The sequence below is a fragment of the Aspergillus brunneoviolaceus genome, assembly GCF_003184695.1.
Source record: "Aspergillus brunneoviolaceus CBS 621.78 unplaced genomic scaffold BO95scaffold_1, whole genome shotgun sequence".
NCBI classification, from domain to species: Eukaryota; Fungi; Ascomycota; class Eurotiomycetes; order Eurotiales; family Aspergillaceae; genus Aspergillus; species Aspergillus brunneoviolaceus.
The window spans coordinates 415,663-434,712 of NW_020290731.1; the positions used below are offsets into that span (position 1 = coordinate 415,663).

The window sequence follows — 19,050 nt, forward strand, 5'->3', positions numbered from 1 at the left end:
TTAGCAGAGCTGCGTCTACTCCACCCTGGTGTTCGCTTTGATCGAACGGCAGGACTATTTTTACGACGGACATTCTATCTTGTAGATTTTTGGATTGTAGTTCGGCACGTTGCTGCATGTTGCTGGTGGCGTTGACCTCAGCCCCGACCAGAGAGAGGACTACTGCATTCATATGTGCATCGGTCATGGTACGCTGTGCTGTCGCATTGGAATTTACATCTTGAGGATGTTCTGGTTGCGGTGCTCAACTCAGTCGATGAATGGCACTTGAAACCCTCATCGACAATCGGGAGCACAGCATTATTAGGGCTGATCACCGCCCTCTTCTTCTGCAGAAATAAGATTAAAGGGAACTCGATTCCGAATTTCGCCATCGTCTTACCATGAGGTGTGAGGTGTGCGCAAATGCAGCAGTCACGCAACCCTGCCTCTAATCGTCCGGCAAATTCTACCTTTAAGGTCACCCACTAAGCATCCGATGGCTTCGAAAGGACCTTCTTCGGCTCTACACAAAGTTCGATATGGTTTGTAAGACCGAAATGCCAAAATTGAGACAGTACAAAGTTAGATGCCGATGATGAGTAATAGCGACAAGTCTGGAGTTCTGGACAGGCACGATTTGGTAAGACGGAGGAAGTGGAGGGAGAAAAATGGTGGAGCCGAGAATGAACAAAAGAACCAAAGAGAAGTCGCAAGTTTATAATCGGAACGCACCGGACCCGCTTCGACATTTATGATTGGATCTGTCCCCGTTCGGATTGTCGCATCGAATCTATCATCCATCCCATCCCGCCGACGCGAGAAGACAGACAAGGGTTAGACTACCCCTCCCCAGGTTGACAACGCCATTGCGCTGGATAGTTAATTGTCACGGAAAGCTTCAGGATGGAATCCATTGAAGAGAGCAAGCAACTTTTCCAGGGCAGGAAAAGAGCCCTGGGAAGAGCCATGGATCGAGCCCCTGGGGGTTGCCACGACCCGTAATCTCCAACAGCCGCGGCAATCATCCATCCGACAAACCCACGGCAAAACTCAGGTCTTCCAGAAGAAAGTGCAGGAAATGCGGAGAGAGACAGAAAGCCAAAAGGCTGGCTATTGCTTACTCAAAAGATTGGGGCTAGAGCTCGCCCTAATTCGCCCTTGTCATTGGTGCCCTCAGGGATTATTGGAGGAGTCGCGGGCAAAACCGATGGAAGTGATTCGCAGCCTGGTAGACTTATTAGTATCCCTGTCTTCGTCCTTTCTCCTCTTTCTTCTCGTACCTGTCACCTCTTCTTCCCTTCTCTCCTCTTCCTCCGTCTTCTCGTCTCACCCTCCTTCAGTAGTCGATTCACCCCAAGAGTACTGTGTGTACCCTTTCGTCCTACCCATCCCAACATAATCTCTCTCCGTTTCACACCTCTTTCTCACACAATGGCCTCTGCTGCTCGCTCGGCCTCTCGGGCCTTCCTTCGTTCGACCCCTGCCACCTCGGCTTTCAGACCCGCTGCTCGCAGCGCTCGTCATGCTCTTCCCTCCCAGGGTTTCCGCACCGCTTCTCGCCGCGGCTACGCCTCCGAGGCTGGCTCCAGCAAATCCTCTAACGGCCTTCTGTGGGCTGGTGTTGCTGCTGCTGGCGCCGCTGGTGCTTTCTTCTTTTTCCAGAGCGGCGATTCTTCCGTGAGCTCCAAGGCCTTCGTCCCCACCCAGGCGGACTACCAGAAGGTGTACGATGCGATTGCCAAGAAGCTGGTGGACGAAACCGACTATGATGATGGCAGCTACGGCCCCGTAAGTCTTGACAAACCAATATTGAAGAGTCTCGTTTCGACACGACACTAACCTCGCAATGCTGATAGGTCCTTGTCCGCCTGGCCTGGCACGCAAGTGGCACCTATGACAAGGAGACCGGCACCGGTGGTAGCAACGGTGCTACCATGCGGTTCGCTCCCGAATCCGATCACGGTGCCAACGCCGGCCTGAAGCACGCCAGAGACTTCCTCGAGCCCATCAAGCAGCAGTTCCCCTGGATCACCTACTCTGACCTGTGGACCCTGGCCGGTTCTGCCGCCATCCAGGAGTGCGGTGGCCCTGCCATCCCCTGGAGACCCGGCCGTCAGGACCGGGACGTCGCCGCCTGCACTCCCGACGGCCGTCTCCCCGACGCCTCCAAGGACCAGAGACACGTCCGTGACATCTTCTACCGCATGGGCTTCAACGACCAGGAGATCGTGGCCCTGATCGGTGCCCACGCCCTGGGTCGCGCTCACACCGACCGCTCCGGCTTCGACGGTCCCTGGGACTTCAGCCCCACTGTCTTCACCAACGACTTCTTCAAGCTCCTGCTCGACGAGAAGTGGCAGCAGCGGAAGTGGAACGGCCCCGTTCAGTTCACCGACAAGACCACCAAGACCCTGATGATGCTCCCCACCGACCTTGCCATGATCAAGGACAAGGAGTTCCGCAAGCACGTCGAGCGTTACGCCAAGGACAACGATGTCTTCTTCAAGGAGTTCACCGACGTGTACGTCAAGCTTCTCGAGCTGGGTGTTCCCTTCACCAGCAAGGCCGAGGACCGCTACGTCTTCAAGACTTTCGAGGCATAGATCAGGTGCACGATGTGTGAATAATGTTTGGGTTTCTTTTTGGCATAATCAGTTCGCGGGGCATTGCGTTTCTTGACTTGTTTCGACATTTTGATATCCGATATATGCGTACAACGGTCCGCTCTTTGACGGTCGTGGCCCTTCTGTGCGGCTTTGTTCTCGGCTTGTCTGCCACGCAGGCATTGTACAGCCGATTCTCGTGGGTTAGAGGTAGAAGATAGCTAGAGCATCAATACTAGACTTATCCACTAGATGAGTTGTATTACAGGGACGGGCTGTAGGCGAATTAGACTTACCTTCGAGTGTTGTGTTCTAAAAGTTTAATCGCTGGATTCTGCAATCCACATTGCGAGTGATGTTAGATGCAGCAGCATGGCTCTTGTCACAATAGTAGTACCGATGTCCAGAAGTCACGAGAGTTGTGGCCGCGGCGATGGCAGCGGCGGGCGGCCGAGATCGCAAATGCGGAACGGCCAAGACCCGTTCGCCGCGCCGCCTTATCTTTTTTTCATCATCTTTTTGCGACGAAGCATTTAATCCCCGTTATACATACGAGTCCCTTGACACACGAATATCTCTTGCACGCGCCTCGCAAGAAAGGGAGGAAAGCCTGTCTTCACGTGAACACTAGCTGAAATCCCTCTCGCCAGTCGACCCCACCTTCTATTTTCCTCCGAGCAAACCTGAAAACGGGAGGAAAAGACATTCACAATGACCCTCACCACGAATCCTCTCCCTCTTGACTATTACGAGATCCTCAACCTCTCCTTCACGAGTGCGCCCCTCTCGAAGCAAGTACTCAAAACCGCATACCACCGCGCCCTACTCAAACACCACCCCGACAAGGCTGCCGCCGCCAGCACACCCGCTCAGGATGCGCCTCTAGGTTATCTGGCCTCGAACAACGCCCACAGCTCCCCGCCGCAGACGAGACTTTTTTACACGATAGATGAAATTACAGCGGCATACAAGACCCTCTCCGTTCCGTCTCTACGCGCCGAGTATGATCGCTCCCTGCGACTGGATCGCGCGCGGGATGCCGCGGGGCAGGAAAAGGCCGGGGGCAACGGGGTGCTGTTTCACACGGGGTTGGAGGTGGTGGATTTGGAAGATCTGGGCTGCGTGGAGGGTGAAGGCGGCGAAGGGAATATTTGGTACAGAGGGTGTCGCTGTGGGGATGAGAGGGGCTTTCTTCTCACGGAAGAGGACTTGGAGAGGGAGGCGGAGAACGGGGAGATCGTGGTCGGGTGTCGGGGTTGCAGTCTGTGGATAAAGGTCCTGTTTGCGGTTGAGAATGATGGCAGTGACGATGAGCAGGAGCGAGAGGGAGAGGAGCAGAAGCAGGGAACCTGAGGTGATGATGATGATGTTGGTGGAAATCCTTGTGTGTGAGCATACGGTAATGCTCTTTTTCTAGACCTGCTGCCCCCCCCCCCCCCCCCCCACCCCCCCCCCCCCCCCCCCCCCCCCCGGCGCCGGGAGGGTGAGATGTTACCCGCATATGTCCTGGGTTTGACGGCTAGATGTGCCCTGAACCTGTCTCTTACCTGGGAGAGACGCTTTCTGGTCTCGTTTGAGGCTCAGATACGATAAGGTGGTTTGCGGAATATGGCCCGCAAAGCGAGCGTGGGTGCTCTGGTAATACAGTTTGAGCACTCAAGGTCGAGGTGACCTCGCCACGCTCACGCCCGTCTTCAAAGCCCTTGGCTTGCAAGCACGATATCCTGCTGTCTCGGAGAGGTCTGTCCAACAGAGACTACGATGGTGTCCAAGCTCATGGATTGAGCGCCCAGCCATGAGCAGACTGGTGGCAGATCGAATGGGCCTGATGGCCACATCATACTCAGTTACCTATAAAAGAGTAGATATCAGTAATTCTAGTTGTGTATGAGAAATGAACTAATGAGTGCGCCTATTTGAAGTTGGTGTTCAAGAGCAAGAGGTGATCCAAGAGACGAAAAGCGTCGCAGAAGCAGCCGCCGGGTTGATGACATATGATGGATAGTCCGGGGCGGAGACGAAGGAACGAACGAACCGTCCAGTCTGCTCCGGTCAACACGAACCAACCTCTTCCTCCTTCAAATCCTGATTACACCTCTCAGCTCAGCTCACCTCCACCGCCACGATGTCACAACTCGTGCAAATCACCTCCAAAGAGCAATTTGCCTCTCTACTGAGCTCGTCTACCTTTGTCGTAGCCGACTGTGAGCTTGCCTTCCCTGTGTTCCAGCTCCCCCGCCTTTCCTCCCTCCTTCGTTTTCCCCTGCCACCTGTCTCACATCCACACCGGTTGCACAAAACCACCCTACAAACAAACAAACCCTACTAACTTCGTTTACTCTTATGCTCCAAAAGTTTACGCAGATTGGTGTGGACCATGCACTGCCATCGCCCCCGCGTACGAGCAGCTAGCCATGCAGCTGTCTCGCAAGGACCGGATCACATTCACCAAGATCAACGTTGACAACCAGCAAGATATCGCCAAGGCCTATGGCGTCACAGCGTATGATGACCCTTCCGCCTCCCATGACCGTTCGGAAAGGGAAGGAAACCCAAGCTAATCTCAGTGATACCGCGGAATAGAATGCCCACCTTCATCGTTTTCGAACGCGGCCGCCCAACCTCCACCATCCGCGGCGCCGACCCGAAGAAGCTCAACGACGTCGTCCGTAAACTCGCCGCGGAGGCGAACAAAGCCGAGCCCTCATCCGGCGAAGGCTCAAGCAGCGGTGGCAGCGGCAGCGGGGGATACTGGATCGGAGGCGCCGTGCCCAAGGGCTATAGTGACATCACAGACCAAGCCGACCCCAAGGGACTGGAGCTGTTGAACTGGGCCAGCGAGTACGGCACGGCCAGGACGCTCTTCGAGGGGCCGAAACCCTCCGCCCTGAACAGCAAGGGCAAGAAGGCCGGCGGGCCGGACTGGGTGGAGAGTGACACCGATGAGCAGCTGATGCTGTTCGTGCCCTTCCAGTCCACCGTCAAGGTGCACTCGCTGCAGATCACATCCTTCCCACCGGGAGAGGACGAGGGCGAGGAACGCGACGAGGACGAGCGCCCGATGCGCCCCAAGACGATCAAGCTGTATACGAATCGCTCCCATGTTTTGGGCTTCGACGAAGCGGACGATATCAACCCGGTGCAGGCGGTGGAGATCCAGCCGCAGAGTTGGGACGCGAACACGGGCACAGCTACAGTGGATCTGCGGTTCGTCAAGTTCCAGAACGTCACCTCGCTGGTGATTTTCTTTGTGGATGGCGACGGGGACAGTGAGAAGTTGCGCGTGGACCGGATCCGGATCTTCGGCGAGGCCGGTGAGAAGCGGGAGATGGGCAAGTTGGAGAAGATTGGCGATGAGCCCGGGGAGTAGTCATAGTAAATAGTAGAGACCTCAAGCGCGGGGTGTGTAATATGTACACCCATGTACTGTACTCCGTACTTGACATATGTTCGGGGAGTTTCTTTGGCGGGATGTTCATGCTGGCGAGCTTGAGTGTGCACGCAGATAGAACTTGCATGATGTCAACAACAGACAGCACATACAGCCCCTCGAACAAAATACTAGCTGGCGATACAATCTAAGATATCTTTGCATATCAACTATACAATGATATCACATGTACTACCTGCAACAACCCAGACATGTGTTCCGATGGCCGAGAATAATCCCCAGAATTATCCCACTGATGCTACAAAGACTACGAGTCTCTTGCACGCAAGACCCAATCTACAAGCAATAAACCCGCCAAGCGAAGCATTTCATCCTTCAAGAGAATGAAAGCAAACGCTTAAACGAGGGAAATTGTAATGTCCGATCCCAAACCAAATGGTCTCATCCTAGTAGAAAAAATTCAGAAAGACCAATAAAGTAGAACCGGTGTGCAATTCCGTTCGTCTGTGACGCAACTGACACCTGGGAAAAAACATCACGGTAAAGAATGATGTCCAGGCAACACGGGTGAATGTAATAGTTGCGTCGCCGCACGAAGAAAGAAAAGAAAAAGGAAGAATGTGGTGGCCGACAGGGAGGAGGAGGTTTTATAGTGGTGGAGTGGGGACGGAGCGGGGGATCGAGTTAGTCCGGAGGAGAGGCTCGGTTAAGTCGCCGCCGGCGCGGTCGTTGAGGATGACGGAAGAGGCTTAGTGAGTTCGGGCGGTGAGCGGGATGCTCGGGTCTCTTTTTTTTTTTTTGCTGTCTTCTCCTCCTCTTCTTCTCCCACAATCATATTATTATGGGCTGATGATGAGACACATTGGATGTATAAACATATGATAGGAAGAGACTGACTCCCCACGATCAAGGGGAGCTTGATCTAAACTACCATCCACTGAGGCCTATTTCCCTTTTTGCTTGCTGCCTCGTTTACTTTTGTTTTCTCATGTCGAGCGAAAATTTTCTCTCTCTGCCTCATTTTTCGTTGCTTTGTGTGTGTGGGGGTGTGTTTGTGTGCTTGCTTATCGGTAGTCTATGCCGGTTTGCTTGTTGATTCTTGATCCCGAGGATTTCTTCAGTCTGATTTTTGGGGTCGATATTTGCTTTTTCCTTTCCCTTCCAATCTATGTTTTTTTTCCTTTTGTGCTTTTGTCTGTGGCGTCAACGCTGCTGGCACCAGCGCCCAAAGGCACGCCTTGTTTGCCCCTCCCCATATCTTGTCATCCATGCCTTGAAGGATTCCTGAAGGATGCTTATGTGGTGTGAAGAAGGCCAAAAGGGACTTGTGCAAGCCTCGCTTCCTTCGCTGACTTCGGCCCGGACGGCCCCATGCCCGGCCGTCCCATGGTCAGATAATCGAGGCCCAGGCGTGCGACTACTATAGATCAACTTATCCAAGACGGAGAGATCTCCGGGGAACGAGTGGATGTTCTGAAGGTGCCCTGGGAAGGGACTAATGCAGTGATCATGGGGCGGAGGGGGGCAGAAGGGTCGCTGACGGGACTTTGGTCCTCATCCTCGTCAAGGAAACGGCTTGCTTTGGGGCCTGAAAGTCGTCGTAATTCGTAAGGAGCCTGAAGGCAATTCCTCAGCCCGATTCGATGGTCATGGGGCTGTGCGATGGTGGTGCAAACTTGCAGAGTGCAGGAACACACTAGTCAGCTAAGCCAGTAAGCCCTGCAGCTGTCGACGTACTTTGCAGCTGCAAATTCTGCTCGTTGCGGTTCTCTATCGAATAGATTGATGTTGCATGCAACATCAGCAATAATCAAGCAACGCTATCAGAGAAAGCGTCCTTGCTCTCTCGTTGTTCGTCTCGCCTCGCCTCGTCTCGCTGGCTGGCTTACTGGCTCGCTCGCTCGCTCGCTTGCTCATTTGCTTGCTCGGCTCGCATAGAAGCAAGCCCCCATCCCAGCAATCAAATCGTCTGTGCCTGCCTATTTCAACCGAACCCGAAGAAACAAAAATAAACCAGCGGTACATACGTGTGAGGCTTGACATCGATCCATGGTTCCGATCAGTTTGAAGCCCAGAAGGTCCTTGCAGGAAGCGAGAAAGTTGGCAGCTGGAAGCCCTAGTAAGTATTGTACGAAGTACCTAGTTATCGGTCCGGTCCAGCTTCCCGTGTGATCAACCAACCCGCGGTTCTGCTATTGGTTTTATTTTTCGAGCGTCTCGCGTAATAGATAATGACAATGGCCATTTTTGGCGTGTGCATTGTTCATTCTGGGACTTGCCCAGTGCTTTCCCTTTTTCGTGTTGTGCTAGAGAAGTGGGAAAAAGGACCACCGCGATCCATGGAACGGAGCTCGTTGCCCCCCCATCCATCTCGAGTTCTTATCTGATACCAATCCACCATCATGCCATTTTTGCCCCGGCCGCACGAGTCGGAGTATGAGACACAGGTATCCGTCGGACGTGGGGGTCCTTGATTTGCTCTTTCCTCTCTCTCTCTCACTCTCAGATATACCCCCACCAAGGCAGAGAGCTATTGTCTGGCAGGGCGCAGGTATTGTGCATTGTGCAGATAGCAATCCAAGGTCCCACTCCTTTCTCCGGGAGGTCGATTCCGCGGGGACGCGCTCGCGTCGATCATGAAGGACCATCCTTTGGCCCTGCGCATCATCCTTCCCTCTTCCCCGATAACCAATCGCGGGTTGGAGATCTGTTGCCCGTCCATGACATGAAGCATTCCCAGATGCCCGCGACCCACGCTTGCTCCCAGACTCTGCCCTTGGTGGCCGAGGTGTTTGACTCATGCACCAAGAGTCTCACCGTGGGATAATAATACATGCAATCCCGGGAGCTTGCCGCACACCACGGTAGGCTGTAGCATTCCGCGACAGCTGAACAAGGTTTGCTTCCTCGTGTGGAGTCGGTGCGTGCTATAGCGAATGCTGCGAGTGCTATCCAATTAGAGTTCAACCCTAAGTACTTTTGGGAGGGGGGGGGAGATCGCACTATCAGTCCGTGGAGTTGGCAATCTTGGCAGCGACCCAAATTTTGAATGGCCTCATTCCGAGTGTGCATGACTCTTTGTTCCGTATGTGAAGGCTGAATTTGATCGGCCGCATGTCGCAGGGTAGTGGTGGACTCTGTCCCCAAGACCATCCGAACGTTACCCGCCTCTTTCGAGGACTGATCACCTCCGGTGTCCCTTCGCGACGTTAGGAATGAAGTGGCTGAAGAACGGTGTCCAGTATTCGTATACGCTGGATGGGGCTCAAGCCACACCAAGACTCCCGCATCCACAAGTCGAGAGTCGCGACCCAGCTGCTATCGTGTCGTGTCTCCGAGACATAATGATAGACTCAGGTCAGACATTTCCTACAGGAAAGGGTCAGACATGTTAGAAATGGACTCTCCTACGAGGTAAGGACATAGCTGTGTCACTTGCTGTGTCACTTACCTGCTTGTCCTCCCACGTTTTCGTAAGGTTTTAAGCATGAGTCTCAAAACCCAAACCGTGTAGACGGTAGGTTATGCTGAAGCCGAGGACCCGATCCAAGGTAAGCTCATCCCATGCGAAGGGTTTGGGGCTGGCACTAGAGTCTGGTGCTTAACCTTCGCGATGATAGGCTTTCACCTCTTTCCTTCTTGCCGGCTGCCCGCAACGAAAAATTCGGATAGCTTCCGCAGTAAATCCCCGATGTTTCCCCAATGACGCCATAATCCTCAGCATTCCCACAATCGGGAAAAACGAAAAAGAAAAAAGAAAAAAAGAAACAATTTGGAGATGTCGAACGGGAAGAGGGCCCTTTGGTGCTTGTGGTCAACCAAGATCGCGGATGGATCCTACGTTATCTCGTTTTCCCCAGCTAAATCCCTCAATTCGTGGGTCGCCCAAAACTCCGCTGAGTGCTCTACATACCGCACTGGGGTTAGATTCGGGAAAACCAGCCAATACCCTCGCCAGAGCGGAATGTGTGCCATTGAGGCGGACCGATAGTCCCAGAGAGCACAACTAAGCCGCTTCTTTGAGTTCTTTGGCCTCTGTTAGTGGCCTGTAGTCAATTCACGTGCTGCATGCTCATGCTCACCGTCAATCACACACGGCCCTAACCCACGAGCCAGGTCCATTGACAGTGCAGTGCAGTGCAAGTGTCAGTGTCGACCGTCGAGACATGCACGTGCTGCGCCAGTGGCTTGTTGGCCTATTGGCCCAGGTTTTCAGCTCATGCGATCGGCCGCTCTAGTCCATGATCTTCCCTGCAAGCACCCAGGAACAGAACTCAAAGGTGCCCTGCCTGCCTGTCGGGGTCTGGAGTTGGGATCCTCCAGCCCTGAATTGGAGAGATATCGTTCGTGTGTGTGTGTTCCGTTCAGTGCTGGCTTCAAGTGCTCGGATGGTGCATGCCCATACCCTAAGAGGCGCGCAGCCCAAGCTTAAGCTCGACCGAGGGCATCCGTTATCGTCTCTGCCACGACCTGGGCGCCGCCACACGAGCTTGGAAATGTGGAGGCTTCGCTAGTTAATTCCAGAACGGTGTGCTTGTGGCTTGAATCAGCATACGGTAAGGTTGTGCGTGCGTGCGCGTGTGTATGTGTGTCAGTGTCTTTTCCCTCGAGCACTGATGAGGAAGGACAAATGTAAACAAACCTGTCCACTGCCATCTCTGGTAGCCAAAGCTCAATTCACTGCTAGTACCGCTAGCACCAAGGGAAAGTACTCCGGCCGCATGCTTGGGTGATTGGGTGAGTGGACACTGGACACTGGACACTGGACGGTGTGCCTGCAGGTGCCGTAGGTACTCGTACGCGTCTAGCCTGTATAGTTTGTCCCCGCAAAATGCTGCGGTATTAGCCTGAAGCTTTATGCCGGCAGTCGGAACCATGCCCACTTACCGGACTGGGAAGCTGCTTGGCGGCGGACTAAGTACGAAGGATGCAATTGTCATTACTCAACCAGCAGTGGGAACCCCTCGCCTACTGCCTTGGAAGCGGCGCAGGCAGGTTTCGCTAGACGAGCCTCAGTGCCCATCGCGACATCGCTGGTGAGAAATACTTTTTTTTTCTGCCGCATATAGATAGATATATGGCGCGGTATGGTTGCTTCAGCCCATAGCTAGATTGGATTGTGGATTCCCTTCGGGAGACCCAGGGTCCGGCGGCAGTTGTGATCAATTCCGTGACATGATAGGGAAAAAAGCTTCCATGATGAACAATGAATAATACATATTCATCGGCCTACTAAGCGGGATTTACTTCAACGAAATGCAAATCACCAGTGGCGTCGGAAGTTTTCCGGCCAGCCCCCCGTGTCCACTCATTAGGGATGAAATGGTCAGATCATGGATCCGGTCTCCATCGACGACTTCCAAGGTAAATATATTATCGCCCGTCTCGAGTCGAGGAGGAGTTAGAAGGTTCGAAGAATGCTGCTAAAAGCCTAAAAGTTCTTCAGTCACTTTAGAATCGTTCCACTGGACCGCGACTAAGTATGTAGGAGGTAAATCACATTAGCCGGGGTTCATTTCGGATTATCATGACCCTTGTCCCCGTTCAGCTATATTATCACCTCGTGGGTGTGTCCCTGACGGTTTCACAATGAGCTTACTTGCATCGGAGACGCCAACAGCGGGGGCCCCTTTGATAGTCTGGTACAGTACTGTACGTACTCCGTAGGTAGCACTCATTGGAGAATTGACCGAGACTGGTGTAGTAGTCAAAGGGGTTGCCGTTTGGGTGAAATGAAATACAAATAAAATCGGAGATACTTACCATCTTGAAAGGGGGGGGGGGTTTCTCCTGACTAAGACGGAAGCCGAGACACGCCCCCAGTCTAGGCGGACACTGATTGGAGGCAGGCATACGCGTTAGTCGGTTTCAGATCTGGCTATCCGGCAACCTTGAACCTTGAACCTCCCAAGGTACACGCGCGACAGCCCGACAGCAGCTCGTCCGGAGACTCGGGTTTCCCAGCCAGATTCCCTACAGAGTTTAGTCTCCTGGGAAGAACGACTCTCGGCTTGGCTCGTCTTTCTCCAGAGCGGATTGCTAGTGTGCGATCTGCTGATTCCCGACTCTAAGGCTCCTTAGTCCTTGTCTATCTGTACATAGTCAGTTAGCTTGTCTGTATGTAACTGTAGGACTAGTCTCCTTGGCCGGAGGGACTCTCTGCCATGGAAGCTTCCAATGGAAAGAAAGAACACTACTGGGTCTGGGTAATGTTACCGTTTGCCCTTGCCTCCAATCTCACTGTCTCACTCCACCATTGATGCAGCGAAACAACAACCCCCCCTCCTTTCTCCTCCCAAATCTACCGTACCTACACCCCGTATCTCATCTAGCATGAACCCTCACTCAACACTAGGCGCTGAACTATTGGTTCATCTGAACTCTATCAAAGAAATATGCAGTGTTGATACGATCTCACAAAGCTTCCCTGAGTGGTCGGGCTAATAATTCAGGCAGCATCTTCCAGTTTGGTTCTATGTGATATGATACTCGCAGATATGCAATGTTGATAATATATAATGATCAACTGTCCATCCAACGGCATGAATGCACCATGCGTGATGATCGGGTTCCTTCTGGCTTCTGCGTTTATTTCTGCTACTAACTTATAGTCAGTTATAGTTTACTAAGGGCTCACTCGCCTCTAATCTCCTTCCTTCTTCAGCAGTAATCCACCCACTTGGTAAACCGTTGCCTGATGTTCCTTCCATAGAACTTTAGCCACAACAATAGGATCCGCAATTGTTCACACTTTTCTTCTGTCGAGTGGGCTTGCATCCGGGACCACCGACAATAGACAGCAGTACGCAAAAAAAGCCATGGTGGGTTTGCTTTCTAATGGCTTATCAACAGTGCTGTCGCGCAACCCATTGGTTGGGTAGTGTCGGGATGGAGCGATATGATCAAAGAACGGGGTAAGGTTTCCGGACTGGTTTGTTTGTTTTTGTTGGCTATTGCCTCCCCCAAATCCTCCATTCTAGGCATACTGTACGCCGTGTACAGAGTACCTACTGTACACATAGTTACTGAGGGTTTTCTTCTTTCTTACTTCGGGTAGACGATGGCGACCGCCAGAGTGGCCGATAACCGTAGCATCCCTTCCGGTCTCCGAAGACCCATTGTGGCGGATGGCGCAATACTGCATAGTATTATTTGAAAATTACCTCATTCGGTCATGTTTGTTGCACTGCTCGCCTCACGGAGCTTGACGGTGAGGTTAAGTCGATTGTTGCCAGCTTTACCGATTCCCGGCCGGGGACGCACTGCTTGACTGCATAGCACAGTCGGAGACGTTCAAGTCCCAGTGCCAGATTCCCGTCCCATGATTCGTCGGAAAAGCGAGGTGGCCTTCTTCGAGTAGGTAATGAGGGTACGTACCGAGTATGGAGGAGACTTGACAATAATTTTGACATTTTCTTTCTTTCTTTCTTTTTTTTTTTTGCTTCCCACATGCCCGCACGGTCGCTTATTTTTACTGGGCTTTTGGGGACCTGAGTGGCGCCGCTTGCTCGGGGCTAGGTCCCTACCGCCCCGGCTGTCATCCCACGGAGAACCCACCGCCGACGTCGTAAAATGAGTCGATCAGAGGGGTAAATAGAAAACGGCAATAAGAAAACAAATCAGCCTTGTAGATGACGTTGAAAGACATTGTCATTTCGACCACGCCAGAACATACATAGAGTGGTCGAATCATCCCTCATTTCGGTCCCAGGCTGAAAAAAGAAGTAACTCGAATAACGCGAGACAACGGTCGGGTTTCTTTTCCATTTAGCTCGCTTTCTTCCCATAGATGTGTGGAGTAGAGCGTACAGAATGCGGATGCAACTGGGTCTTTCATCCACCGGTGTACGGAGTAAGGTAAAGTACTCGAGGGAGAAAAGGGGGGGGAGGAGGGGGGAGCAGCAGCAGCAGCAGTACGTAGCAGCTAAGAGGATCGATCTCTCTCTCTTGTGGTGACAGACGGACAAAACGAGAGCCAAGCGAACAGCACTGCTTTCATTTGAAATTTGAACATCCATGGATTACCCGATGTGAAGGTATTGACACGATGACCCTCTCGAGCTAGCTAGGGTGTTCCCCAGTCGATGACGACAGTCCCTCAATTATAGCGTCCGTTAGACTGGCTCTCGTGGCTCTCGGCTGTGGTGTTTCTTTCTTTTGTTGTTTTTTTTCTCTTGTCTTTGGATTTTTCAAGCGCAAAGCACCAAGGGCGCATGGGTCTTTTTACCGAGGCTTCGCTTCGTCGTGTCTTCCAAGGCGCAACGGGTTTGATTTTTCCCTTTGGTTTTGCCTTTGTGGCAACGACAGGGGTTCAGCCGTCGTCGCAGGGCCTGGACGGGCCAGGAGGACGTTTAGCTGTAAAATCATCCCTGGCATCTGAGATGGGTTGTCATCCGGCGGGCTGCTTTCAGTGCGAGGTCCGACGATATTGAAATTAGACAGCCATGATCTCCTCGGCCTGGGCCGTTGCCGTTGTTTCCTCCTTTTCGGCGTTTGCTTAATCACTTGCTGCTCCCCTGACTAACTAACCACTAGGCACCCATTGATGTCTTAACGGGCAGAAGTCTAGTGGTAGAAGGGCGATGGAGTTGCGGGATGGGGATGGGAGCAGAAGAATGGAGCTTTTCCCTGTGGGCAGTGGAGATTGGCCGATAGTAGTCTCTCGAGCTAGAACAGTTAGCTGCTCGGATGGACTGTCAAAAACTGCTGTCGCGGTCTTCTCGAAGCTCAGCGACCTTCCATGCATATATTAAGCCAAGTGATTCCCTAACCTGAACGAGTAAAGTCGCCTGGGTGCACTATGGGCCGTTGTTCGTATTACCTCCGGTAGTACGTAGTGTAACAGTCGTAACTTGTCGGCGTGGCAAGGAAATCTCGAAAGTCGACGACCCCATCCTGTTAGGGCCCAATGCTTCCAAATCATACCGAGCGATAAGTCAGTGAAGACCAAACCTCCTTTTCCGACGGTCAAGCGGTAGGGTGGATTTTGCCATCCCCTCTTCCTTATCATCGTCGAGGATAATGTCGACTTTGCGCCGCTGTCAGTGGCTAATGCTAAATTACCGCACTCCGGGGACTGGGCCGGAATCCGGAAGCTGCACCCACATCAAGTAAGGTGTCTTTCTGCGCAGTGTCGGTAGTGACTAGAGTACGTAGGTAGATTGGTATCATGGCGTGTATCAGCCAAACCATTCTATCTTTAGATCCACCAATGGAGTGAACTAAATCGCTGCGACCGGAGACAGAGTTATGCATTCGATACGGTAATTTATTTTTATCATCGCTTGATGCTTGCGACTCCTGTTACGGAGTACTCCCGTGACTGTCGATGGGAGAACCAAGACACGCAACGAGATAGGAAGAAGGGGACCCTGGTACCTGCGCCGTGAGATCTGAAACAGTGGCCACACTGACGAGTCATGTATGTACGAGTATTTGAGCGGGGGGACGGATGAGAGACCTCAGCCAGGTCTACAATCCCTGGCAGCCTTGAGTCGGCGGCGAACTAACTGCGTGGCGGTCAAAGGAAAGGTCAAGGTGCGCAATGCCACGGTGATGCTCATGGCCGGGTGCTTGAACGGGTTAATGATAGTCCTTTGGAGGAAGGCAGAGGGGGTCCGTGTTCTGCGTTTCGCGTTCTGAGTTCTGACAGCTCTGGCTGAGTCCCCTTGCGTTGCCTTTGCTGATACTCGAGTAGGTACCACCACTCACACACAAGACAAGACAAGATAAAGTGACAAGTTGGTTTCGATTGGCTGTTGGACTAGGGCTGTCATTGTCCGCCAATTGACCCATGACGTGGACAAGTCAAGTCCCGTGGTCGAACTAAACCCGATTGCTGCAAATCATAACAATAACGACGTAGATGAATCATGTGCTATTTGCCTGATCAATGCGACAAAATTACGCGGAGTAATGATACACCAGCAAACACTCTGCCAAGTTCCGCTCCCAATTGATCAGGTCCAATGCAGTCAAGAGACCGACTATTGAGTTGAAATGAGAAGATTGGGGGCTTGCAGATGATGGCAAACAACAGTAACCGAAAGTTCTTTATTGGCAACCGGCCCTATCGCCGACCGACCGAACCCAAAAAGTGGATTCTAGGTGCAATGGATCAAGAACAAAACCAGAAAGGCGACCACGGGGAGAAAAAGTAGATCAGATTGGACTTCTGAAGCAAATCAGAATCGGGGGTTCTATTTTGACAGCTGCATTTCATATGTACCTAAGCCCTGTGTAACCGTCTATCGGACAACAAATAAACGATGTAAGCAAGGGTTGGTTGGCATAACAAGGAATTCCGGCGAGAGTGTCGCTTTTCCTCCTCTCCGGCCATGCAGGCTACAGTTCCCCTCCGCATCGGTTCCTGCAGTAGGCCGCCCAGACCTGATCGATCCCACCCGCCATTGAACAAGTCGAATCTCAAAATGTGAGCTAATCCAAGAAGGCCCTTTCTGTCTTTCTCTCTCTTTCTCTCTCTCTCCCTCTCTTGAAAGGTAAGTACTCAGAGTGAGTGGGTGAGTGATTGACCTCTTTGACAATCCGAGTGCGCACACCGCGCCTGGGAACCGGCTATGTGCTACGTGGCCAAACTCTCAATTTTAGGACATCAGAATTGGAGTTAGCCTATTCTTACGGTGCCAGTACCCTGGGATTTTCGTGCTTTTGACTTGACATCACCTCACACTTTCCCCAGGAAAACCTTCGCCCAACGACGCAGGAGCTATACCTAGTTTTCCTCCACCTCAGGAAATAATCAAACCTCTTGGGTTCAATACTGGCTGCACCATATTCTCGGCGTAGTGTATCCAGCATATGACATGCTATCGGGATCTAGAGCCATCCTATGTCTGCTCATTGATTTTATTGTATGATTATCATCAATGCGAATCACCTAGGAAAGAACATGCCAGCGTGTCTCTTCTCCAAATGCCCAGAAAGGTATCAGATCGGTAGACGACCTACCAAGTACGTTTTGCCTCAGCTTACGATATGAGTTACCTAGAATGTCACAGGGCTCCGATTGTGTCGCACCCGGGACTTCGGGTGTCTTTTTTCTGACGGTCGGTGGTTTGTTGTCAGTAGTGAACACTTAAGAGACTGGAGTAGACTGGCAGTACTAGTACCACCCGTAAGGACGGGTAGACTATACCTTAGTAGCACTTATTTTGCACCATGCCATAGGTTAGGCGGTGGGCCCTAGTCGCAACCGTTTCACCAGTGGTGTCGAGAGCTCTAGATGATGCCACAGTACAGTAGTGTTGCTTCTCGAAATTGCTAGTCTCAATGCCGCTAGAATGGACGGCCAAAGGATTGCGAACGTTTTTTTCGTTCATGTCCGCTTATCGACATGGGACCATACGATGTCTGTACTAATTGAGTGGTCTCATTGAGTCCGGAATTACATGCCTGCATCCATGCCGTTGCGCCGGGGCAGTTCGTATCATCGATCGTCGTCATCATCACCACCGACACCACCACCGCCGCCATCAGCATCATCCTTCTCCTCCAAAACCCCATCAATCATAATCATCAGTCTCCGCCCTCACAGAGGCTGAGACCAAAGGGAAAGTCCAGAGCGACCCAGCGTGAGTTTGGGGGTGTGGGAGAGAACGGGGAGGGGCCGCGGACAACATCTGCACTGACCAAGACAACCCCCAAATCAGCAGCCACGGTCTCTTCATCATAACATCCATCACATCATCTACCCAACCAACCAACTTCGAAGGTCATTTTGCTGATATTACTGTAAGCGTGAGGCCTCCCAGAGTGAGGGAACATGGGACAACGTTTTCTCGTCATTTTTTCGTTGTTTTTTTTTTCCTCTTATCTTTTCTGTTTCCTTTTGTCTTTTTTTGGGGTACTTTTAATGAAATGCCCCAAATGGCGGACGGGATGCGCAGTGGGGCCGACTAGCTTAGCCGGCGAGTCAATCCCTTCCCTTCACAGGTTGAGGCTATTGGCTTCGAATGCAGCTTCCGATGCGCTTGCCTTCTCACCTGGCAGACTTGCAGTCAATTACCTTCGGTTGCTAACTCAAGTCACCATGTCTAAGTGTGCGTGTTGTGCGTGTGTGCGTGTGTGTGTGTGTGTGTGTGTGTGTCTCTCTCTCTCTCTCACTGTCTGTCTTGAGCCCTTTTGACTGCCTGTCTGGCCGGTTTGGCTGACTGAACCGGCCTATTGGAATCTCACTTTTGGTTTTCCTTCCCCGCCCAACAGGCTCTCACTCGCACACCCTCTCCACCACTTTTCAGTTTGCTCCAGCGAGGGCGACTGGCCTGATTGGTTTTCGTGCACCAGGCCAGTGGGACAAACAGGCCGCTGATAAGCCCAGATAGGCCATCCGATGCTGCTGATGCAGGTCTCATTGGTATCGGAACATCCGATCCATGTACTATGTATAACATATCACCATCAGCATCACGATGAATGCTGTCATTGACGGACAAGTGGTCTCGACAGTAAGCGCGCAGCGTGATTGATGATGTTGGTCTCAGCTGAGCACCTGAGCACCTCGAGTTGACAGTCCATCTTGACTGGCAGAGAGGCAGTGGCAGTGAGAGAGGCAGGGTAGAGGATAAGGGGGGCCATTCGACAGACAACCTTTTGAGGTGCTATTTTGGGAGCGATAATACTGCCTGAGAGTCTCGGACGGACTGCTGTGGCGACTTTCGACCATCGACACAGGCTTTTCAGCTCGGCCTCAGCCTGTTACCTGTTACCTTACCGGCGAAGTTACAGGATAAATTACACCCGGGACTGTTCCTGTGTGGAAAGCTACTAGGTAAGTATTAACTAGAAGACGGGACTGGACTCTTGACACTTAATGTGTAGACCTCCCTCCTACTTGGGTAAGTTCCAAAAGAGATTGAAGAGACTATGGAACCCGCTTTGCCCCCCCGACAGTTGTAGTCTGTACTTTATATGGAGATACTATGTAGTTATGGGGATGTCTATCTAAAACGTGAATAATGAATTGGCCACAAGACAAGACAAACGGAGACCGAGAGGAAGAAGTGGGAAAGCCACATATCTCCATAGTTGGCCGTAGTGTACAGTAAGTACAAGTGA

The 19,050-nt window shown here is 52.2% G+C and overlaps 4 protein-coding genes across 4 annotated transcripts; 3 read left to right on the plus strand and 1 right to left on the minus strand.

The window, feature by feature from the left end:
• Positions 1 to 1,413: 1,413 nt before the first annotated feature.
• BO95DRAFT_458219 (peroxidase) lies at positions 1,414 to 2,585 on the plus strand (the record flags this gene model as incomplete). The annotated part of the gene is made up of 2 exons (XM_025588532.1): positions 1,414 to 1,770; positions 1,839 to 2,585. 2 exons carry the CDS (start codon positions 1,414 to 1,416, stop codon positions 2,583 to 2,585), a joined length of 1,104 nt encoding a protein of 367 aa, XP_025447985.1.
• Positions 2,586 to 3,153: 568 nt separating this feature from the next.
• Positions 3,154 to 4,005, plus strand: BO95DRAFT_437637 (uncharacterized protein). The gene has a single exon (XM_025585321.1). The coding sequence runs from the start codon at positions 3,297 to 3,299 to the stop codon at positions 3,936 to 3,938; it is 642 nt and encodes a 213-aa protein (XP_025447986.1). The 5' UTR covers positions 3,154 to 3,296; the 3' UTR covers positions 3,939 to 4,005.
• A 626-nt stretch (positions 4,006 to 4,631) lies between these two features.
• On the plus strand, positions 4,632 to 6,164 carry BO95DRAFT_437638 (thioredoxin-like protein 1). Its single transcript, XM_025585322.1, has 3 exons — positions 4,632 to 4,789; positions 4,941 to 5,088; positions 5,169 to 6,164. Exons 1-3 carry the CDS (start codon positions 4,711 to 4,713, stop codon positions 5,953 to 5,955), a joined length of 1,014 nt encoding a protein of 337 aa, XP_025447987.1. The 5' UTR covers positions 4,632 to 4,710; the 3' UTR covers positions 5,956 to 6,164.
• A 1,891-nt stretch (positions 6,165 to 8,055) lies between these two features.
• On the minus strand, positions 8,056 to 9,011 carry BO95DRAFT_3461 (uncharacterized protein). Its single transcript, XM_025581988.1, has 2 exons — positions 8,980 to 9,011; positions 8,056 to 8,924 (listed from the first exon to the last, which is right to left on the minus strand). The coding sequence occupies exon 2, from the start codon at positions 8,775 to 8,777 to the stop codon at positions 8,283 to 8,285; it is 495 nt and encodes a 164-aa protein (XP_025447988.1). The 5' UTR covers positions 8,778 to 8,924; positions 8,980 to 9,011; the 3' UTR covers positions 8,056 to 8,282.
• Between the last annotated feature and the right edge of the window lie 10,039 nt (positions 9,012 to 19,050).

Coding starts and splice junctions, on each gene's coding strand:
- BO95DRAFT_437637 (XM_025585321.1), top strand. CDS start 3,297: ATGACCCTCACCACGAATCCTCTCCCTCTTGACTATTACGAGATCCTC.
- BO95DRAFT_437638 (XM_025585322.1), top strand. CDS start 4,711: ATGTCACAACTCGTGCAAATCACCTCCAAAGAGCAATTTGCCTCTCTA. Junction 4,790..4,940: donor TACCTTTGTCGTAGCCGACT/GTGAGCTTGCCT, acceptor ATGCTCCAAAAG/TTTACGCAGATTGGTGTGGA. Junction 5,089..5,168: donor AAGGCCTATGGCGTCACAGC/GTATGATGACCC, acceptor ACCGCGGAATAG/AATGCCCACCTTCATCGTTT.
- BO95DRAFT_3461 (XM_025581988.1), bottom strand. CDS start 8,777: ATGAGTCAAACACCTCGGCCACCAAGGGCAGAGTCTGGGAGCAAGCGT.